Source organism: Nothobranchius furzeri, chromosome 17 (genome assembly GCF_043380555.1).
Source record: "Nothobranchius furzeri strain GRZ-AD chromosome 17, NfurGRZ-RIMD1, whole genome shotgun sequence".
NCBI classification, from domain to species: domain Eukaryota; kingdom Metazoa; phylum Chordata; class Actinopteri; order Cyprinodontiformes; family Nothobranchiidae; genus Nothobranchius; species Nothobranchius furzeri.
This window is the reverse complement of record NC_091757.1, coordinates 38,460,734-38,481,943: the sequence shown is the minus strand read 5'-3', so window position 1 is coordinate 38,481,943 and position 21,210 is coordinate 38,460,734. Positions and strand designations below refer to the sequence as shown.

The following is a 21,210-nucleotide window of genomic DNA, read 5'->3' as shown; positions in this document are numbered from 1 at the left end:
GAAAACATAGAGTCTGGGGTATATAGGGGGATGGACTGAAATAAGTAGAGAAATCTTGGTAGAATTGACATTTTCAACATATTAATGCGACCTATCATAGAAATCGGCATCCCATCCCACCTTACCAATAGCTCTGAAACTTTTTGTATCAAGGGGTCATAATTAATGGGAACAATTTTCTTTATGTCAGGGACAATCTGTATTCCCAAGTAGGTAAAGCCTTCACAGGTACTGGTGAATTGTGTCTGGATATGAGGATTGTTTTCATTTAGAAATAACAGGGAGCTTTTCTTCTGATTAATCTTGTACCCAGAGAAGTACCCAAAATTCTGAAGAACATCGCCCACTGCCGGAACCGACTTCTCTAGGTTAGTTAAAAACAGAATGATGTCATCTGCAAATAATGATACCCGATGTTCGACCTGACCTATTCTTATTCCAGTTAATTCAGAGGAATTGCGTATCGCCATAGCAAGTGGTTCAATGGCCAAAAGAAACAATAACGGACTGAGTGGGCAGCCCTGTCGAGTAGACCTACCAAGTTGTATAGGCCTTGATATCTGATTGTTTGTTACGATTTTGGCTATCGGTTCCGTATATAACAATTGGACCCATTTCAGAAATTCTCCTCCCAAATCGAATCTCTTAAGGGTTTCAAAAAGGTATCTCCACTCTATTCTATCAAACGCCTTTTCAGCGTCTAATGATAAAAAGGCATGGTCAGTAGCAGATTGCTTATCCCACAGTATATTCAGAAGCCGACGAGTATTATAAAAGGCCTGGCGGCCCATAACAAATCCATTTTGATCATCAGAAATTAATTTTGGAATGTATGAATTAATCCTACAAGCTAGGGCCTTACACAATATTTTAGTATCACAGGACATTAGTGATATGGGACGGTATGAGCTCATATCTGTTGGGGCCTTACCAGGTTTTAAAATGACTGAAATAGATGCCTCTCTCAGAGATGGTGGCAAAATGCCTCTTTCATAGGACTCATTAAACATTTCAAGCAGGTGTGGCAATAATTTGTCAGAAATTTTTTATGTATTTCAATTGGGAGTCCGTCCGGACCTGGGGCTTTGCCGCTGTTCATAAGACCCAGTGCTTCTCTGAGTTCCTCTATGCTCAACTTAGCATTAAGGGCCTGTTTGGCTTCTTCGGGAAGGGTCGAAAATTCCAATCGGTCTAAAAACTGGTTTTGTGCATTTTCATTTTCATTCTTAGGGTATTCTGATTTATATAAATTTTCATAATAGTTGGCAAAAGTGTTATTTATATTTTCCGGATCCGTGATCTCTATTCCATCGTCCAATATAATTGAGTTTATGGTTCTTTCTGATTGTATTTTTTTTAGCCTCCAAGCCAAGAGCTTCCCTGCCTTCTCCCCTTGATCATAATAGGACTGCTTCAACCACATTAGATTTGTAGCTATCTTATTTGTGCTGAGTTCATTATATTCTGACTTTAACAGAAGGAGTTTTTTGTATTTTCCAACATCATTGTGGTGATATAAGTGGTCTTGTAAGTCTTTAATTTGTTCTTCAAGTTCCTTTAGTTTGTTCAAATGGATTTTGGATTTGCTCCTAGTATAGCTTATCATTTCTCTCCTTATATAGGCCTTAAAGGCTTCCCATTTTATTGATGCATTTGTTTGGTTCGTATTAAAAGTGAAATAATCATTTATCTTCCCATCTATGAATTTTACGAACTCTGTATATCTCAACCATTTTGCTTGGAAACGAAATGGGAGTGGCTGGAGTAAAAGGTTCGGCAGTAGAAGAGATAAAATGACTGGGGCATGATCGGAAAGTAAAATAGCTTCATACCAGCATTTTTGTATCAGAGACATTAGATTTGTTGAGATCAGGAAAAAATCAATACGTGAATATGTTTTATGGGTGCTAGAGAAACACGAGAACTCAGTTTTATTAGGGTGTAATAGTCTCCACACCTCCATCAAGTTGAGGTCCTTAATAAATTTCCCAATCATTGTTCTAGTTTGTTGGTGAGAGGGAGTAACATGGGTGTTTGATCTATCAACCACAAGGTTAATCACACAGTTGAAATCACCTCCTATTATGTAATGGCCAGTATAGGAGGAAATAGTTAAAAAGAAATGCTGGTAAAAAGTAGGATCATCTCCATTAGGGGCATATAAGCAAACCAGATTTACTAGAGTTGAAACTATAGTGCCATTCAGTATAATAAATCTCCTAGAGGAATCTAATACTTCTCTGTTAACTGAAACGGAATCGACTTATGGACCAGAATTATGACCCCTCTAGAGTGGGAGGAGAATCCAGAGGAGAATACTTGTCCAGGCCATCTGGTTCTTAATCGGTGTATATCTTTCTCCAACAGGTGTGTTTCTTGTAAAAGACATACTGTGGCCCCTAACTGTTTTATTCTGCCTAATACTTGCTTAAGTTTAACCATGTTATTTAAACCGCGCACATTCCACGTAAGTACTTTTATAGCAGATCTACCCATCATGATTAATTTTAGTATGATAGTGCCAAAGGATCGTGGCTGCACCTTTTTGACTTTCGCTTTCATATTGAGTAAAGACTCTTGATTTAAATCATACTGAGTGAAGTTTCTAAAGCAACCCCCCACGTTTCCCCAAACAAAACGTGGCTCCAAACCCTCTAAACCTAAGACCTTGGGTTACTTAAGACGTTCCATCCCCAGAGGGGGTAGCGTACAACTGCTAATATCAGCTCCGGTGTGCTCGTCTCTACAGTAGACTCCCCCAAGAGTCAGCATCAGCCAGTAGGAGGGGGAAAAAAAAAACAGAGTTCCATATCGCCCCCCACAGGAGATCCCTGATCAGTGCAACAATAATTATGATAGTAATAAAAGACTTAACCATTTGGTATATAATTCAACGGGATATAAGTAAGAGATAACAAAATAGGATTCATAAAGTAGAACTCTTATAGAAATAATCAAATAAAATAAAATAGAACCTTACTTGCTTTTAGAACCACCATAACCAATAATATAAAGTTCGGTTCTTGCCTCACTGTGTGATCCACTCCCCTCTCAGAGGGGGAGAGACAGGGATAAGACCAGGCAGTCCCCGAACTCAGTCAGCCCCGTTGTCTGTCGCTGGTTGTCATTTTATTTTTTTTAATGTAGTCCTCAGCCTCTTCTTCCGATTTGAAGATGATGCGCCTAACGATTATTTTTAAAACGATTATTTTATCGAATAGTCGACTATTCTAATGACTATTTAGACAATTAATCTAATGATTATTTTTCAATTGCACAGTTAATAAAAACCAAAAAATCTAATAAATTCCTCAAAAAAATTGGTAAGAGAATAAACACTACAGGCCTTCCATTTTGTATAACACTGCTTTTATTGTATTGCGGTTGGTTATGTTCTGGTGACGTGTAGAACTTGGGAGTGCAGCATGGAGACGGTGTTTCCATGCTGCTTTGTTTTGGTCACTTCTGTGCGTGAGGTAGGGCTGGGCGATATGGACCAAAACTTATATCTCGATATCTTTAAGCTGAATTCCGATATACGATATATATCTCGATATTTTTCCTCCTGTAAACTGTTGACAAGTTAACTCACTTCAAGCTCTTGAGAAATTATATACATAAATCAGTAGGTTAAATGCATAAAAATGTATTGATTCTGGTCAAACTTTAACCGTAGTGCCTACTCTCTACCAGTCTGAGCTTTAGTAACACAGGTACAGCTGTCTGCTAACACACACACACACACAGACACAGTTGAGAGCCAGAGGAGTATCAAATGTCCCACAGGCACTTTTTAATTATATATTTATAATTAATGTAAAATTATTTAAATTTCATCTAGAGGTGGCCCATATTGTATAGGTCTTGTCCAGAGAAAAAAAATCCATCATGTTAAGCTAAATGTACGATGATGTAATTGCATCTACTGAAGATCACATGGGTCATGCACCATGGAGTTATTAGTTATTAGAAAAACTAGTTATTAACTAGTTGTTAGTTATTAGTTAGCAGTGTTGGCTCATATCAGCGATTATACTGTAATGATTCAGAGTCTCTGGTCGCTCTTTTATGAGTGTTATTTTCGGGCTACTGTCGCCATAACCCACACCTTACAAACTCAACTTTTTCATCAGAATCACTCGTAACGGAGTATTTACTAGCATAGCAAATCAGAGCGGAAAAAAACGGAACCGGAACAACAATTCTCACCCGTTGAGTTCGCCTTTAAAATAAAACGGTGTTGAGGGTCTGACCTCATGAGGAAATTACTATGCAGTGATTTTCTCCAAAATGACTGTGCTTAAATTGCTCTGAAAAGCAAATAATCACATCAGCGCCAAGAAACTTCATTTCCCATGATGCTTTGCACACGGAAGCATTGGGATGATGTCACCGCCTAATACCAGAAACACGTTCTGCGGGAGGCGGGAGCTCATGGACGCTTTCCCGCGAACTCAAGCTATAAATCATTAACGGAACAAAGAAAACTTTGTTCTTTTGCCCAGGATACCTGGCGGTAAGGACACGCTTGTCGAACGCTCCGACTTCCTTGAGCACGCGGAAGCTCTAAGTGCCCAAGTTGAGCCACGCAACCGCTGGAAAACTAAACTACAAGCCATCAGGTCTGTTCAACCGCTCGCTGCTCTAGCTGCTGAAGGGAAGAACACAGAACCGGGCTGGAAAAATCAGCAACTCCGTCAAACTCACGGAGAACGCGAAAACAGCGGAGAAAGCCATCAAGCCGACGGACGACGCCGAGAACTGTGGAGAAACACGGAGAACCGTCAACTCAAAGAGTGAGGGACGCCTCGCTCTTCTGGTGATCAGACACTCATCTCTTTCTCTCCTTCTTCTTCCGTTTCCTCTATAGTCCAGAATAAGCAATAAAACCGCGCTATTGCTTAAAAAGTAGCTTCGTGTTTTCCTCTTTCGTCCCAAACACGTCCGTCGGGTCATTTTGAAAGAATAAACTGCTTATTTATCATTGTTTGAATATCTTTAAATGTTTCCTACTATGGCCAAGTGGTGAAACTAAAAGATATTAACTTGTGATTAATCTTTTGTGTTGTTTCATGATCCTTTGAAATGTTTTGAGTGATTTAAGGTTAAGTTACTACTGATTCTAAGTGCCTTGGAAGTTAAAGTGCAAGTTGCCACCCACACTTTAGCCAGACAAAGGGGTCAGCCATCTTGTATTCAAGACTCCATTTTCAATCCATACACACGCACACACACACTACTCCTTTGTGAGAACAAAGGACCCCATTCATACATCCTCCATCACACGCAAACACATCTATCTTCAATTATATCACATGGTTGTTATTCATTTGTTCCATTGTTTATTCATTTAACAAATTGTTTAATTAAATGTTATAAAATTCAGATTTTTGTGTCCAGTAGCTTTGTTGTGTCGAAGAGAAGTCTCTGCTCCAAGGATTATACGAACTTCAAGAAAGACTGATAAGGTTTTGGATTCATTTCCCTTTCTAATTAAAGGGTGGTGCCCCGGAGATGTCTAAGAATATCTTAATTAATTAATAAATCAGTAAATATTCTCGTATTTACAGAATTTATTGAAGAATCCAAAAGTAAGTTGAAGCTTACTAATTGTTCGCTCCTAATAACCCCAACAACGGTAACCCTATAGTTTACTATTCAAACCTTTAAATATGTTTCAGGTCATTTGGCCACTCCGGCTTTCCATAGCCGTTTCCTCATTACACAGGGGAGGGAGGGGTTTGGCTCGTTTCTCCGCACAAGCAGGATGGAAAACAGAACTCCGTTGGCATTGAACGTCCCCAAGTAATTAAAAACCAGGAGGCCAAATGCAAAGTTCAGAGCAGCACATTTACCCAGAGGCTCTCAGACTGAGCAACATGTCACTAGCATAGCGGCTAATCGCTAGCATAGCAGTTTGGCCAGTTATATCGATATAAAGATATAAAGTCATCTTATATCTTGTTTAAAAATTATAATGATATTTAAAGAATATCGATATATCGCCCAGCCCTAGCGTGAGGCGATTGGTGTCACAACTAGTGATGAGCCGGATACTCGTTTCAGATAAAGCATTTTTGATGAGTACGAGCATGACACGAGTAAAACTCGTAAATATCTGTAATCGTGCTGAAGGAAAATCCTCATTGGGTAACTGACTGTCTTCACGCTCTGTGATTGGCCAGTCACATAAAGCGCCTGCCCCTCCCTACACACAAAACTCTCTAGCCGGCCGGAAGCGCAGTCCGTCCGGCTCATCTACGTACACACAGACAGAAACAGATCTCGCTGTGATTGCTTCACTGTTGCTCACGTTTCTTCAGTTTTCCCTAGGTTTTCTTCAGCTCGCCTCTTTTTCGGTTGAATATTCAAAGTTACTTTTTTCGTAACTTACCTGGTGCATTTGACAAGACAGAGCTGACGTGCTGCATCAGTCACCTCTGCTCCGGTCGGGGTATTTTTTTTACTCCCTCTCTCTCCCTCTCACCCTCTCTTATCTCTCTCAGACACACAATCCACATTGTTTTGTTTAATTTTGTGTGGGGCAACATGCCAAGAACGTTAAGAAAAAAATCAGTTTAATCAAATTAAAATTTAAAAATATATATAAAGTTGTGTCTGGTTCAAGCATTTCATATTTTCTAGTTCCTACTGCATGAGTTCAGATTTATTAATCCATGCACTTAAATATTAATGTTCTGATTTTGTTGAAACACTTGTTCTGAAATAGTTCCTTCACTATTGTGATCAAAAATATTTAATCTCAATTCTGAGGTTGCTCTGTAAATAGTTTTCAAATAAACAATACACAAAGCAACTTCTGATCAATCCATATCAATTTCAGACTTAAAATAATATATTGATGTAAACCAAACCCACTTCCGGTTAAATCATGCCCACTTCCGGGTTATGCCACGCCCATTCCGAGTACAGATACAGATAATTTAGTTGGTTGAACAGACACAGATACAGATAGTGGTGTACTCGCTCATCCCTAGTTACAACCCTTCCTGGCGAGTTTGGCTCGTGTGCAAAAAGGAAGGGACATTAACACGGGATTTAAAAGTTAAAATGATGATCAGGTTTATTTACAACTACAAAAAAACCAAATCTTTCCATCCAGAGGTGGGAATAATAATAATTCTGTCTGTGGGGAATTAAAACAAAAGTACAAATAACTAGGGATGTCCCACTGGGATCTCCAAAGGTCCAAACTCTAAACTGGGTGGTTAAACCAAACTCAAGGTGATATTTTTAACTAAACCGAAAACCCACAACACTCTAAATGTAATAAAAGGGAGATCTACACCATAAAAAAGATTAACTCTAAACCAAAACGTAACAGCTTGTCCAAACGCAAGAAGCCGTTAGCAAAAATGATAACAGTATCTTTACCAACGTTAAGTTCAAGTTACCAAGTTTAAATAAACAAACACCACCCAGCAAACAGATCAGCATGGAGGAGAGACTGCTACCACAAATACAGCTTTCCTAATGTCTGAAAGAAGCTTCTTTATGAAAACGCTCCCAGTGATTTTCCACATCTGCGATAAGAGACTGAGCAGCGTATCAGACCCCGGAAGTTGTTGTCCGTTGCCGGGAGACGAAGACGGGCAAAACAGGAAAGGATTCTAGTAGCGGACGGACGTTGTTCCGGGTCTTCGGTATTTGGCGGAGATGTTAGTGAAGGCGGAGAAGAGGGCGAACTAGAGGAAAAACTGGCAGATTCCACCTCTATTTACAAACTCCTGGGGATGTAACAAGTGGGTGTGGTGCGTCGACTACCAGATCTGACGTCGACAAATTTTTAGAATCGAGCCGTCGACGTCATCGAGGCTTCACTACAGCCCTAGAAGTCATGGAATAAAAGGAGCATCAAAACTTAAACAAATATTTGTAAACAGTAGGGCTTGGCAATAAATCGAAAATATATTGTTATCAAAATCTTTGACTCATATTGTTATAATTTTTTCTCACGTCAATAAATTTGATAATAAAAAAATGAAAAGATGTTTGTAGGTTTGCAGCATTCATGTCTCCTTACGAAGCTGTACCACACTGAGTCACGCAAAAACATGACTTAATACATGTGACGGCTCCATCTAGCGGACAACTTTTGTTTCTGCGCATACCTGTAGTTATTGTCCATTTATCGTTAACGAGGTGAAATCCTCAATATATTGTGATACTGATTTTAGGCTATATCGCCCAGCCCTAGTAAACAGACAATATATTTTGCACAATTAGTTCTAATTCAACTCCATTTAACAGTAAAAGGATTTGAATTTGTTCTGGAGAAAAAAAAAAGTTGAAACTGTTACGTATCCAAGTGGTCAATTTTTTACCATCTAATTGACACAAGATAACCTTTCATGTACAGACAGGACAACACCGTGTCTGGGCCCAAATTCCCAAAACAAACCTTTGCCACAATTATTTTTCCACAGAGACATATAGTCTCACTCAAGATCTCCTGCAAATGTCCTGTAATCTCTGCGTAGGGATGGGTACCTTTGACATTTGAATCGATCCGGTACTAATTCCCGGTACCTACGAATCGATACAGGTACTTAACGGTACCAATTTTCGATACTTTTGAGTGATTTATATTTTAATTCTCTTTTATAATTAGATATATATTTTTCTCAATTTATAACCATATTTGATAAATATCACGATAAATAACATACAACTGTTTGTATTTTAACATTGTCCTTGTAGTTTTATAAGCTGATAATTAAACTGAAGCAAACATCTTTACTGTGAACTAAATTTACTGTGTATCTTCATTCCTTTACCGGCCTTTTTCAATTGATTTTTCCTACTGGGAAGTTAGAATTTTCTAGGAGAAAGCGAACGCACCATTAGATGATAACAATGGTGGCATAGGAAGCCAACATATCAAGCTACGTTATCTTAAACAGTTTAACTGCTGGAGCAGATTTAAACGATGATGCCTCACACTTAAATCGTTGTCACTGGTTTCATCTTCACCCAATCACCCGTCGCATTTAATAAAGTGAAGCCAAACTTTAGTGCGCGTTCATGTTCTTCTAGTCTGAATTTCGGAGCTCCGAGGAGAAAGCGAACGCACCATTAGTGAAACAGAAGCTAACAAATCAAGCTAACGTTATCTTAAACATTTTATTTGCCTACCGGAGAAGATTAAGATGAGGATGTCTCACTTAGATCGTTGTCGCTGGTTTCATCACCCAGTTACCCATCACATTTAGTAAAGTGGACCCAAGCTTTAGCGTTCGTTCTTTCTACCATGCTGCTCTGTTTACAACTCGCTCGCAGCGACCGATGACTTAACGCTCTTGCGAATGCGCAGCTGTCTAGGCAAGTTCTCGTTGTGAAGGACGGGTACCGAAACGAGGCACCGTTTCAAATGAAGTGAATCGGTGCTCAGTCGGTACTATGGAATTCGGTCGGTAGGGATGGGTACCTTTGACATTTGAATCGATCCGGTACCAATTCCTGGTACCTACGAATCGATACCGGTACTTAACGGTACCAATTTTCGATACTTTTGAGTGTTTATTATTTTAATTTTCTTTTATAATTAAATATACATTTTTCTTAATATATAACCATATTTGAAAAATATCACGATAAATAACATTCAACTGTTTGTATTTGAACATCGCCCTTGTATTTTTATAAGCTGATAAATAAACTGAAGCAAACATCTTTACTGTGAACTAAATTTACTGTGTATCTTCATTCCTTTTGCCATCTTTTTTCATTTGATTTTTCCTACTGGGAAGTTAGAATTTCCGAGGAGAAAGCGAACGCACCATTAGCTGACAACAACGGTGGCAATGGAAGTTAACATATCAAGCTAACGTTATCTTTAACAGTTTATTTAACTGCTGGAGCAGATTAAAACGATAATGCCTCACACTTAGACCGTTGTCGCTGGTTTAATCTTCACCCAGTCACCCGTCGCATTTAGTAAAGTAAAGCCAAACTTTAGAGCGTGTTCATGTTCTACTAGTCGGAAATTCGGAGTTCCGAGGAGAAAGCGAACGCACCATTAGCGAAACGGAAGCTAACATATCAAGGTAACGTTATCTTAAACATTTTATTTACCTACCGGAGCAGATTAAGATGAGGATGTCTCACTTAGATCGTTGTCTGTCGCTGGTTTCATCACCCAGTTACCCATCACATTTAGTGAAGTGGACCCAAGCTTAAGCGTGCGTTCTTTCTACCCTTGCTGCTCTGTTTACAACTCGCTCGCAGGGACCGACGACATAACGCTCTTGCGCATGCGCAGTTGTCTTGGCAAGTTCTCGTTAAGAAGGACAGGTACCGAAACGAGGCACCGTTTGAAATGATGTGAATCGGTGCTCGGTCGGTACTGTGGAATTTGGTCGGTACCTTAAAAAGTACCAAATTCGGTACCCATCCCTATCGGTCGGTACCTTAAAAAGTACCGAATTCAGTACCCATCCCTACTCTGCGTAAAGTAAGACAGCAACATTCCTCTCTCTGAATAAAGTGAACCTATTTGAAGCCTACATGACTTTACAACTCATAAGCTTAAATAATCAAGTGTTTAATGAACAAGATGTTTAAATCAAATGTTTGAATAATCTGTGCTTAAATCAATTAATTTAAAATTAATATTGTTCTTACAATGTTCCATTTCAGATATATACACCAGATCAGTATATGTTGATTTAACAAGTTAATCAATGTTTACACTCATACACATTACAATAAGATCCTTTTAAATGTTAATATTCAACTCACATAAGAGTTTTTAACACTTTCATTCACAAAGTGTTAACACCTTTGTATCTTAAGGCGTGTCTTCTGATGAATTTTTGGTAAAGCCCTCAAATCCTGATTTGCCAAAATTTATAAACAATGAGTTTATTAAAACAAGAACTACTTCCTGATAGGGCTGCATGACATTAGGAAAACCTGCAATATTCAATAACATTGCTTAATATTGCGATATCGATATTGCTCGCAATAAATAAACAAATACTAAAGTATGCAGTGTTGATGTCGTCTGGCGTGTGATGTCTGCTCTGGGTTCAAAGCAAACAAAAACTAATGCATGAATTCCATTACAACATTCTGTTTTTATTGAAAAAATCTGCAGCTGCACCTGCTGCTGTATTAGCGGCAAAACAACAAACTGCATGCATGCTGTTTCTCAGTGACTTTAAAGCATCACCTCCACCATAAAACATTTTCTGATGCTCCGAATACAGAAAAACATCCCATACCTGTTTTTTTAATAAATTTAAAAAATCAGAAAATAAGTTCAAATGTTAAACAATAGTTAGCATCACTTTAATGCAACAGCAAATTCACTCATTGCTACAGAACATTTTCTCCACTTATGTGGTTATGATATAAGGCTGTTGCTACAATTGGGAAGTTAACTGTGCTGGGCCAAACCAGGAGAAAATTAAGATTTTTTGAGGGAAAGAGAAAAACACTATAATCTTCTGATTAAACATTCAAAGATCAATCAGGTTGATATGTTATATTCATATGGAATCATCACATCTCATTGGTTATAATTAAGACAGAGCAAAGTTCATTTCACTACAAAACTGAGTTTCTGCAGCTGAGAGCCGTGAGGGAGGGGAGAATGAGTTGTGTAGTACTGCAAACTTCCATTGGGTGAGTCCTATGAGCTGAAACCCGGTGGGGGGTGATAGTGATTCGTACTGTGAGTTGTGTGTCATGACCTGAAAACTGGGTTAGTGAGTCATGTACTACTGCAAGCTTCCACTGGGTGACTCCTATCCCATACCATACCAGGTTATTTATAAAGCACATTTAAAAATAGCATAGAGAAAGAGACAGAGAAACAAGTAAAAACTAAATGAGCAACGTTAGTGAGGTAAAAAGTACAGAAGAATGTCACAAGCTGCCACTAATAGAGAAGTGTCACGCTGAAGTATGAAGACAGTCGTGGGATAAGCCAGGCTAAAATAAGTGTGTTTTGAGGGAAGACTTAAACCTGCAGAGGGATAGCCTGGCCTGCCAGACTCGTCCTCAGTTTAATTCTGCACAGAGAAAGAGTCTGGTAACTTACAGGCAGAGAGGCACATGAGGGGCTGGACTAGGCAGCTCAAAAATAACCAATCAGAAAAAAAGACAGAAATGCCGACTGAACCGCGTGATGTAGTTTTTTAGCTGCAGTAAAAAAAAAAAAAAAAGGCGTCTGGCAACTGCACAAACATCTTCCTTTACAAGAAAGGCTTTTAGCGCTTCTACATGTGGTTTTAAAGGACTTCAAGTCATTTAGAACAGAGGAAAGCCGCAGCAAACTCCGGTTCAGTTGCCATGTTTGACAAACTCAGCATTATGGTGTGTGACATATGCTACTCAGCGCTGATTGGCTCGGTTAGAATTCTCACGGGGTGGGGTTATTTGAATAGGAGAGTTCCCAGACCCTTTCTCTGTGCAGAAATAAACAGAGAAGTCTGGCAGGCCAGGCTGGCATGTGTCATGACTCATAAGACAGCAGTTAGGGGTTTTTGAGTCGTGTACTACCGCAAGCTTCCACTGAGTGATTCCTATGAGCTGAAATACGTGAGGGAGGGGGTGAGTGAGTTATTTGTCCTCTGAGTGAGGCAAGCTACAGAGTAATAGTGACTTGATCATGCTACTGTGGCAAGGTGGAGAAACGAGGGCCCGGGCGGGATTCGATCCCCACATTCCCGGGTGAGAGTCATACGCTCTAACCAGTCAGCCAAAGGGACATCCCCTTGGCCAAGTAGCCAGGGCGCATGATCAATCGGGACATTGTGACAGGATGCTCACACTGTCACATCTTCCCCCCTCTTTCCACAAGCACGTCCTCGTGCTCCCCGCGCAGGGTGCCACAAACTTCACATCCATGGACCTACTTGACAGTACTACATGGATCCTGCCAACAACGCCAAATGTGGCAAGGTGGAGAAACGAGGGCCCGGGCGGGATTCGATCCCCATATTCCCGGGTGAGAGTCATACACTCTAACCAGTCAGCCAAAGGGACATCCCCTTGGCCAAGTAGCCAGGGCGCATGATCAATCGGGACATTGTGACAGGATGCTCACACTGTCACACTACAATTAGCACTGCAAGCTAGCTCTCAGACAGGGCAGGAGTGACTCAAACGTGCTGTTAGAAAAGCATTGCTACTGTGAATTAATGAGCTCCCAGCCCAGAAAAGGTAAGAAAATGCTTTTGTTAAACTTGCTCTTGTCTTTTGTAACAATTTTAATGATGAGCCAGATATATTTCTACTTATGAAATTAGTTTGCCAACAGTAACAGGCATGAGTCAGTTGGAGCAGTGAATCGTGATTCACTAGTCAGTTAAGTGATTCTTGAGTATTTAATTATTTGTTCATGACTCGCACATCACTAGTGTGGATTAGGGCTGGGCAATTAATCGAAAATTTATTGTTATCAAAATTTCTGACTTATCGAAAATGTTCCCTGTGTCAATAAATTTGATAAAGAAAAGATGTGTATATGTTGGCAACATTCATGTCCCTTTAAAAGGAGTTACCACCTTGAGTCACGTAGAAATGTGACTCAACGTAATAAATGTGACAACTCCATCTAGTGGACAACTTTGGTTTCTGTGCATACCAGTCGTTATAGTCCATTTATCGTTATTGTGGTGAAATAGTCAATATATCGTAATATTGAATTTAGGCCACATTACCCAGCCCTAGTGCGAATGAAAAAAAGCTGGATGAAGATTTCAACTTCAGCTCTAGCATCGGGTTTGCTCCTCTCCACTCTGCCCAGCCTGGCCGGGTTGATTACACAATAGGGCTGCCATGACTCGCCAAGGCGACGTCAACATAGTAGTTGATTTAATAGTCGACGCATTTTATATTTTACAAACTTTTTTTTAGTCTTGCCTGCTGCTGCACATTTGGCAGCTGCTTCCCGCCTCTCTGCTGCTGAGCCGCATGCGCAGTAGTAGCCATCCAGATCAGCCTTCATCATCGGAGAAAGAAAACATGGTGAGTCGGCAAAGTAGCTCAAAAGTTTGGGAGCATTATTTAACCCTCAGGCTTCACTTTAATTTACGATACACTTGAGTCATTGGAGGACAAAATCTTCTACTTGTAAAAGGATGACCCAGCATGCGTTTTATTTGGCTAAATCCTTCCTTCATTTTGGGTTTAACCTTATGGTATTTATTTAGAATGCAGGTAAGATTTAACTACATTTGTAAACAAAGCAGACTGATCTTGAGAATTTCTCTGCAGAACTGATTTCAACCTGTGTACATGTTAGAGAATTATAAGTTACAGCTAAACACATTTAATAAAGATGTAGGCTAAGCATTGCAAACAAAACAGGTTACGTTGTAAGCATTAAATTTATAGTGATTAAAAAACATGGGGAAAAATGTACTTTATTTGTGACTAGGGTTGTAAACCTTTAATTAAATCAAACTGTAAGTGTTTGTTATTAGGGCTGAAACAATTCCTTGAGTACCTCGAATAATTTGAGTACAAAAAATCCTTGAGTGAAATTCTCTGCCTCGAGGCTTCGTTTAATTCATGCTTAATAAATTCATAGCTTTGCAATCGCCCGGGGTCATGTTTCACCTGGACCGAAATAAGTGACGCACATACACACTGCACTGAATGCACACACGAGTAGCGAATGTAACTTAACTTTCTCTTAAGCCATGGCGAATAACGTGGACACTGGCAGAGTGCAAAAAAGACAGAAGATGTCAAAGGTGTGGGACCAAGGCAGAAAACGTCGTCCAGTGTAAATACTGTAAAATGGATTTAGCCTACCACAACACCACATCCTCGATGCTGCAGCACCTGACATCCACATGTAAATGTCACTTATGCAAGCTGACTCAGAGCCTCTACAAGATAATGCATTTTAGCCTGTATTTCTATATATTCTGTGTACACTGTGCAACTTTTTAATTTGTAGCACTCAGTTTCAGCTCACACTGTGCATCTGGTAGCAATACGTCAGACTTAAAATGTGCTAAAAATAGCAGTTTTTACACATCTTGACTTTTTACTGTGTTGTTATTGATGTCTGTTGTCCCTCGGGATTGCTGCAGGAGGACACGGGTATTTATGAGAGTGGCAGAGGAAAACGAAAGTAAATTAATGTTTTGTGATCAGTATAGCTTGACATGACCACGGCAAACATGCTTTCTCGGCAATCCTTGTTATTGTGTGAGAAAAAAAAAGTGTAGAAATTCAAACGGACATGTGTTAATAGGGAAATAGCTAGCGAGAAATGTTTGCGCATGTGCCATGAGCGGTTCAGGTGCCATTTGGGCCGCAGCCGCTCGCATTGGTTTACTGTGAAATAAAGTTGAAGCGCTGAAGTTTTGAAAACTAATTTTGAATAAAACTTAACTGGCTTGCTCATTTTAAGAGGTCTTTCATATTTTATAACATGCTATTTGATATAATGGTTTACAAACACAAAAGACTAATTTATTAGAGTACTCGATTAATCGATAAGATTTGATAGAGTACTCAATTACAAAAATATTCGATAGCTGCAGCCCTACTTTATCAATTTTTAGCCATTAAGACATGCTTACAACAGCATCCTGCCCCTGGACGCCGACACACTCTTAAGAGACTGATCCAAGACCCCATAATTCGGGTCTGAAATTTAAGCCAACATGGAAGTGGCAAAACTTGCAATTCCACCTTCATTCGCTGGAGGCTGGTGTCAGAAGGGAGCAAATCCTCATCGACTCCCATGTTAAAAATACCAATTTCACTGCAGAAATAAACATGTTTACAGCCTGGTTCCAAAACATGTTTTAGGTTTAATAGATCTAGTTTACACTCATGACAACTCTGAGGGGGTGAATTTTTTTGTCACTCTTCTGTTTAAGCATATTAAATGCCTAAAATTCTGAATAATTAATGAGCATCAGACCACGGGGAAAGGCCTCAGTCTGAGCTTCGGCCTCGCCTGAAAACTGTTCTGCGATTTTAAGTCTCTCAACTTAGACCATTAGTTGTAGCGTTTGTGCATCAGCCTGGACAAGTACATTCTTGCAGCTAAATCAGTCTGACAGCCAGTGTCTTGGGTAGATTTAGCCTGAAAAAAAAAAATAGAAGCACATTGTTGTTGGGAGTTTAGAAAGTCAGATAATATACAAAAGAATCTCCTATATAGGCGCTTTATAACATTCCTAGTGTGTGATCATTGTTATAACGTAAAAGTCAGTCACACATGATGTGGAGAGCCTGAAATGTGACCTCCTGAACAGAATTCCTTACAGAACCGGGTCACAAGCTGGATTTCACGCTGTAATGCTGTCTGTCAACTAGTGCTGCGTCAGTTAGAGACACTGTTGCAGAATTGCCGACTGACTAGCTAAAGGAAGTGAACCACGTCTCTCAGACTTTGCATTTAGGTAGGGAATTGTCTTTAGAAGATGTTAAAACGTTTATTTAGCTTACTCACCTCAGACTGGAGCCCGCCGTGGTGGGGGAGCAGAGTCGGTGGGCTGCATCTAAATCGCAGAGGAGCCACGGTGGGCAGCCTCCCTCTTCAAACGGAGGCGTGCAGAATCGCGGGTAAAATGCCTACAGAGTCACCGCAACCATACTACACTACACCTAATCACCAATACTAAGACGATATGGAACACTAAACCCGAAATACTTTCCCAATTACACTAACAGCCAAACACTAACTAAACTACAATATCCAACAGCCAAGCTAACACTAAATAAGTATTTATAACACTAAAAGATATGCTAAAGACTAGGATATGCTAATGCTATATGCTAATGCTGAACTACCGCTGACCTCCTAAGCTTGCTTGCAAATCCATCTCCCACTCGCCACAGGGCGTGGCCGAGACGCTCGTTGCTTTTATAACTTTGGCACGGAGCTGCTACGTAGTACTCTACTGGTTTACGTAGTACTTTACTCTTTAGCCATTGGCTAAAATTTATTCAAAATGACTCAAATTCTATGTTTTCAGCTGAAGGTGGCGCATTACTGTGGTTTTTAGACAGAATTTTTAATTTTTAAAGAAAATGCACCAAAATGCTAAAATAAAGAATGCACACATTTAAAACACTATTAGGCACTCATTTATACAGTTCATCAGCAAAAAAAAAGTTAATTTAGACGTTACTTGCTCTTTAACAGAATCTGTGACACGGTCAAAATGGCGGTGGTGGCCATCTCCCATTTTGCCTTAAAAACTTATTGGAGCCTATGGAAACGAATTGTCCAGTATACATGTCAATGAGACCGATATAAACCTGCCCCGTCAGGAGCGGTGTAGCAACTAGAGAAATCAACTTGCAAACATTTTAAATGCCTACTTATAACCTGTATCATATTAGCTTTACTTACCGCTCCTGGAACTGCAGTCTCCTGACCACGTACTCTTCCACGTGACCTTGCTCGTGCCCGACCAGTCATTTTCCAACGGCTTTCAACTGAAAAGTAAAAACAAATAAATCGAATAAAAACACACGCTTTATTTAAATTTAAAACAAAAAATGTTAGATAAATTGGCTACCATTTGCTGGCCGTTCAAATGTTATCAAAAGCACGTGTAAGTCCCAATAAAAGATGTAACTTAATATATACTTACGGTATCCCTTACTCCACTTTAACAGAAAAGTCGTATGTTTTGGATATTTACACGTTCTAATCGATGAAACTTCCCAGCACCAGTTTCAGGCGGCAGAAAAAGACCAAACAACGTAGTTACCGCCGAGCTATTGTTCAATAAAGTCAACTGACAAATTCCTACGCCTTCACAAATTGATCAGCCTTCTTTGATAGTATTTTACTTTATTTGGTAAAAATGTTTCTTTTATAAGTATATACTTTGAACAATAATTGTATGTATATTATTTATTTGACTTCCTGACAAGTAAATAAGATTTATCTTTGGTACTACTTTTCATGGCGCAGTGATTTCATTTTATGTAGGGCACATTTTCCTTTTCCCGTTTTTTTCTTTTATATGGTGCAATCTCCACTATGACCACTAGATGGAGGTAAATACTTCAGTTCACAGGACGTGTCCTCGACCAAATACAGCAGTTTTGCTGAGTTTCATAAAAACCTAGTGAACATGCTTCTCATTGTTAAATGACCTCTGATTCCTGTTAAAATAAAGTGTTATTAATAAATGATGCAGTGGTCTCTTATTTGTCACATGATATACTTTCAAGAGTTTCTTTATGCCATTTTGAGCTAAACTCTAACAAAATGAAAGTCACTGTCATCAGATCCGGAGCAAACATGAAGGGTTCCAACCTATGGCGACTTTGTGAGAATTTAACTTAACAGTTTAATCATGAAATTATTTCACAAAGTCAGAAATGCATTTTATGCCATTCTTTCAAGAGAAGCTTCACAAATAGTTGCAATTTTTTGCCAAACTCTACATTCTGTTATTTAAAAAAAGAACTTGCCACCTCAGAGGGCATTTTAGGAGGATGCATGCAAGTCTTTCATGTCTGCGATCTAAGAGTGATTATAAATTCAGACCTGGGGGATGGTTCTGGGAGGATCTGTTTTAGTCACTGTTACCTGCAGGAGGAAGACTGTGGAGAAATGAAGCAAACGGCAGAACATGAATGTCATCAAGCCGGATTGTTGCATAAAAAAGGAAGATAAGGAGCAAAAGCTTGAAGCAAAAATGTACAGTGACATTTTTTGTGCATGCAGAGAGCATTCAGCATTATTCCACACAGAACAATGTGCCACCTCCACAATGGTGCTGCACCTTTAAAGCTCTGATAGAAAAGGGAGAAAGTTTTCTTCAAAGTAAAGCTATTTCTAACAGAAGGAGACAACAACAAAGACTATTGGGAAAAAAAAGATTAAAAATGAAAGAAAAAGAAAATGGTGTCAGTGAGAGGACTGCAAGCTGAGTGGTGTGAGGCTGAGAAAGGTGCACCCTGTGTCAGGGACCGAGCAGTAAAACTCCAGGACAATGGTATAAAAAGAATATTTTCTCCATTTATTTCATAAAGAATTAAACAAAATCAAAGCAAAACCGGGCCCAAAGGAAAAAATGGCCACAAAAATAACCTTAACTAAAAGTAACAAGCAAGACTCTCCAAAAACTGAGACACACAGGGGAATTTATATACAAAGGCTAGCCTACAGACAACGAGGAGGGGAGAGACAAGGGAAACACTAAGACAAATAGTAAATAAACCTAGGAAACTAAGTCAACAAAATATAACTACCACAAAAAGAGTTTAACTAATACATCCTAACAAAATCTGGTAAACTCAATAGAGCTTCAGAACGTCTGGTTTCTGGTTTCTTCATTATCACGCTCCCTGCTTCCAGGAGCCAGATGGAATGTTCCACTTCCTGCATGGAGTTACACTGGGCGTGTCCCCTCTCTCTGCCAGTTCATCCAATCTCAGAATACAAATGAAAATAGTTAATGATCAAAAAAACTATGTGTAAGATAAATTACTAAATGTGTGCACCCATTAGTAAACATCTTACAATATTGCCAAAATGAAATAAATCAGTATATAGAAAAATATATTTAAATAATACTAACACTGAGAAATGGCTGGAGGAACCTCCACACCCTGCCAGGGACGTTGATGAATGCGCTTCAGGCTTCAAGCTTGCCCCACAGCCTCCAGCAGCACGGATTCCACGCTTACGCTAATCACGCTCTGTGAGATACTACGGCCCAAAGCTGATGAAAGGAAACATGGCACACAGTTAGTATATCAAACTGGCTGCATATTCCCCAAAATACACACTTCTCACCAACACGTTTCTGTGTGGATCCATGGCATTTGTTTTCAACCTAATTTCCTGCTTCATTCATTAAAAACAAAACTAGATCAAAGCGTTCGTTTTACTTAATTCATAGTGACTCCATTAAGCTTGAACCCCTGATTGCAAATCCAGAGCAAGAGGGAATTCCAAAAAATAAAGATCTTCCATCGTGGTATCAGTAAGCGGGTTACGAAAATTAGATTAATCTCTTGTGGAACCTAATCTGCTCGGCATCAGAGAGTTCCCCACAAACACAACACAGCCATTACATCAAACACGCACGCCGTTTCCAAAAGAATATAGGCCAGAGCTGGAGCTACAATTATAGGGACATTATTGTTGTGCAGCTTGACTTTGCCAGTGATGGTGGAGAAGGATCACGGCTATCCTGCACCAGAAGGTGGAGATCACTTCCTTTGACAAACACTGCAGAGGAAATGTTGTCCTCTGTGAGTGATAAGCATGCTGCTTTCAGCTACTGGGTTAAAAACAGAAAGGGAAGAAGATAAAAATTTAAATTACATCCTTTGGTTGCTGTGGAAGCGTGCTTAATGAGCCCATTGTGCTGTAAAAAACAAATATATATATTATGTTCAATCTGCCTTCCATTCCTAGTGAAAAACCTAAAACAAACAAAGATTTTCCCAATATTTTTGTTTTTTTTTTCATTGGATTTTCATGTTAAAACATTAAATTTGAGTATTTTACTTGCACTAACACGTATTTCATGAATGTGGGGATCTGTACTCTAGAAACACCTGAAAAAAGCCTGAAAATGTGTCAGACGTTCACTTCTGACAGCTAGATATCAACAAATAATCCCACAATGGCATAAAATCAGGAGTTTCCCTTTTCCACCATGTTGGTGTAAAAGTATCAATCCTCCTTTTTAGAAATGCTTCAGCCCTTATCTTTCACTTCCTGACAATCCGAGCACCGAGGACACAGTTCCAGTGGGTTCCCATGCAGCTCTGCAAACATACCAGCTCAGTGACCTAGTGGTAGAGTGTCCGCCCTGAGACTGGGAGATCAGGGTTCGATTCCTGGTCGGGTCATACCAAAGACTTTGAAAAAATGGGACCCAATGCCTCCCTGCTTGACACTCAGCATTAAGGGGGTTGGATTGGGGGGTTAAACCACCAAATGGTTCCCGAGCGCGGCTGTGTCTGCAGCTCACCGCTCCCCCAGGGGATGGGTCAAATGCGGAGAATAAATTTCGCACACACATCAGTGTGTGTGACAACTAATGGGACTTTAACTTTAACTTTATACAGTTTCCTGCTCTGCTGAAAACAAAACCAACTAGCTGATGGCCTTGAGGTGCAGAGCTTGTGTTTACAGGCTGAATAAATGCAAAAAAAAAAAAAATATATATATATATATATATAAATATATATATATATATATAAAAGAGCACTGAAAAGCTCACCTAAATG

The 21,210-nt window shown here is 39.5% G+C and overlaps 1 protein-coding gene across 9 annotated transcripts in view; it reads right to left on the bottom strand.

The window, feature by feature from the left end:
- LOC139063594 (zinc finger protein 665-like) overlaps positions 1-21,210 on the bottom strand; it is a 101,344-nt gene that overhangs the window by 8,978 nt on the left and 71,156 nt on the right. For 4 of the 9 annotated variants that reach the window (XR_011516973.1, XR_011516972.1, XR_011516975.1 and 1 more), the window contains one exon: positions 18,963-19,688. Coding sequence is in view for 4 of the 9 variants with exons in the window: in XM_070545936.1 (XP_070402037.1) it covers positions 17,357-17,425 (69 nt within the window). In the remaining 5 variants the exon portion in view is untranslated. The other 5 variants (XM_070545936.1, XM_070545935.1, XM_070545934.1 and 2 more) reach the window with 3 other exon arrangements.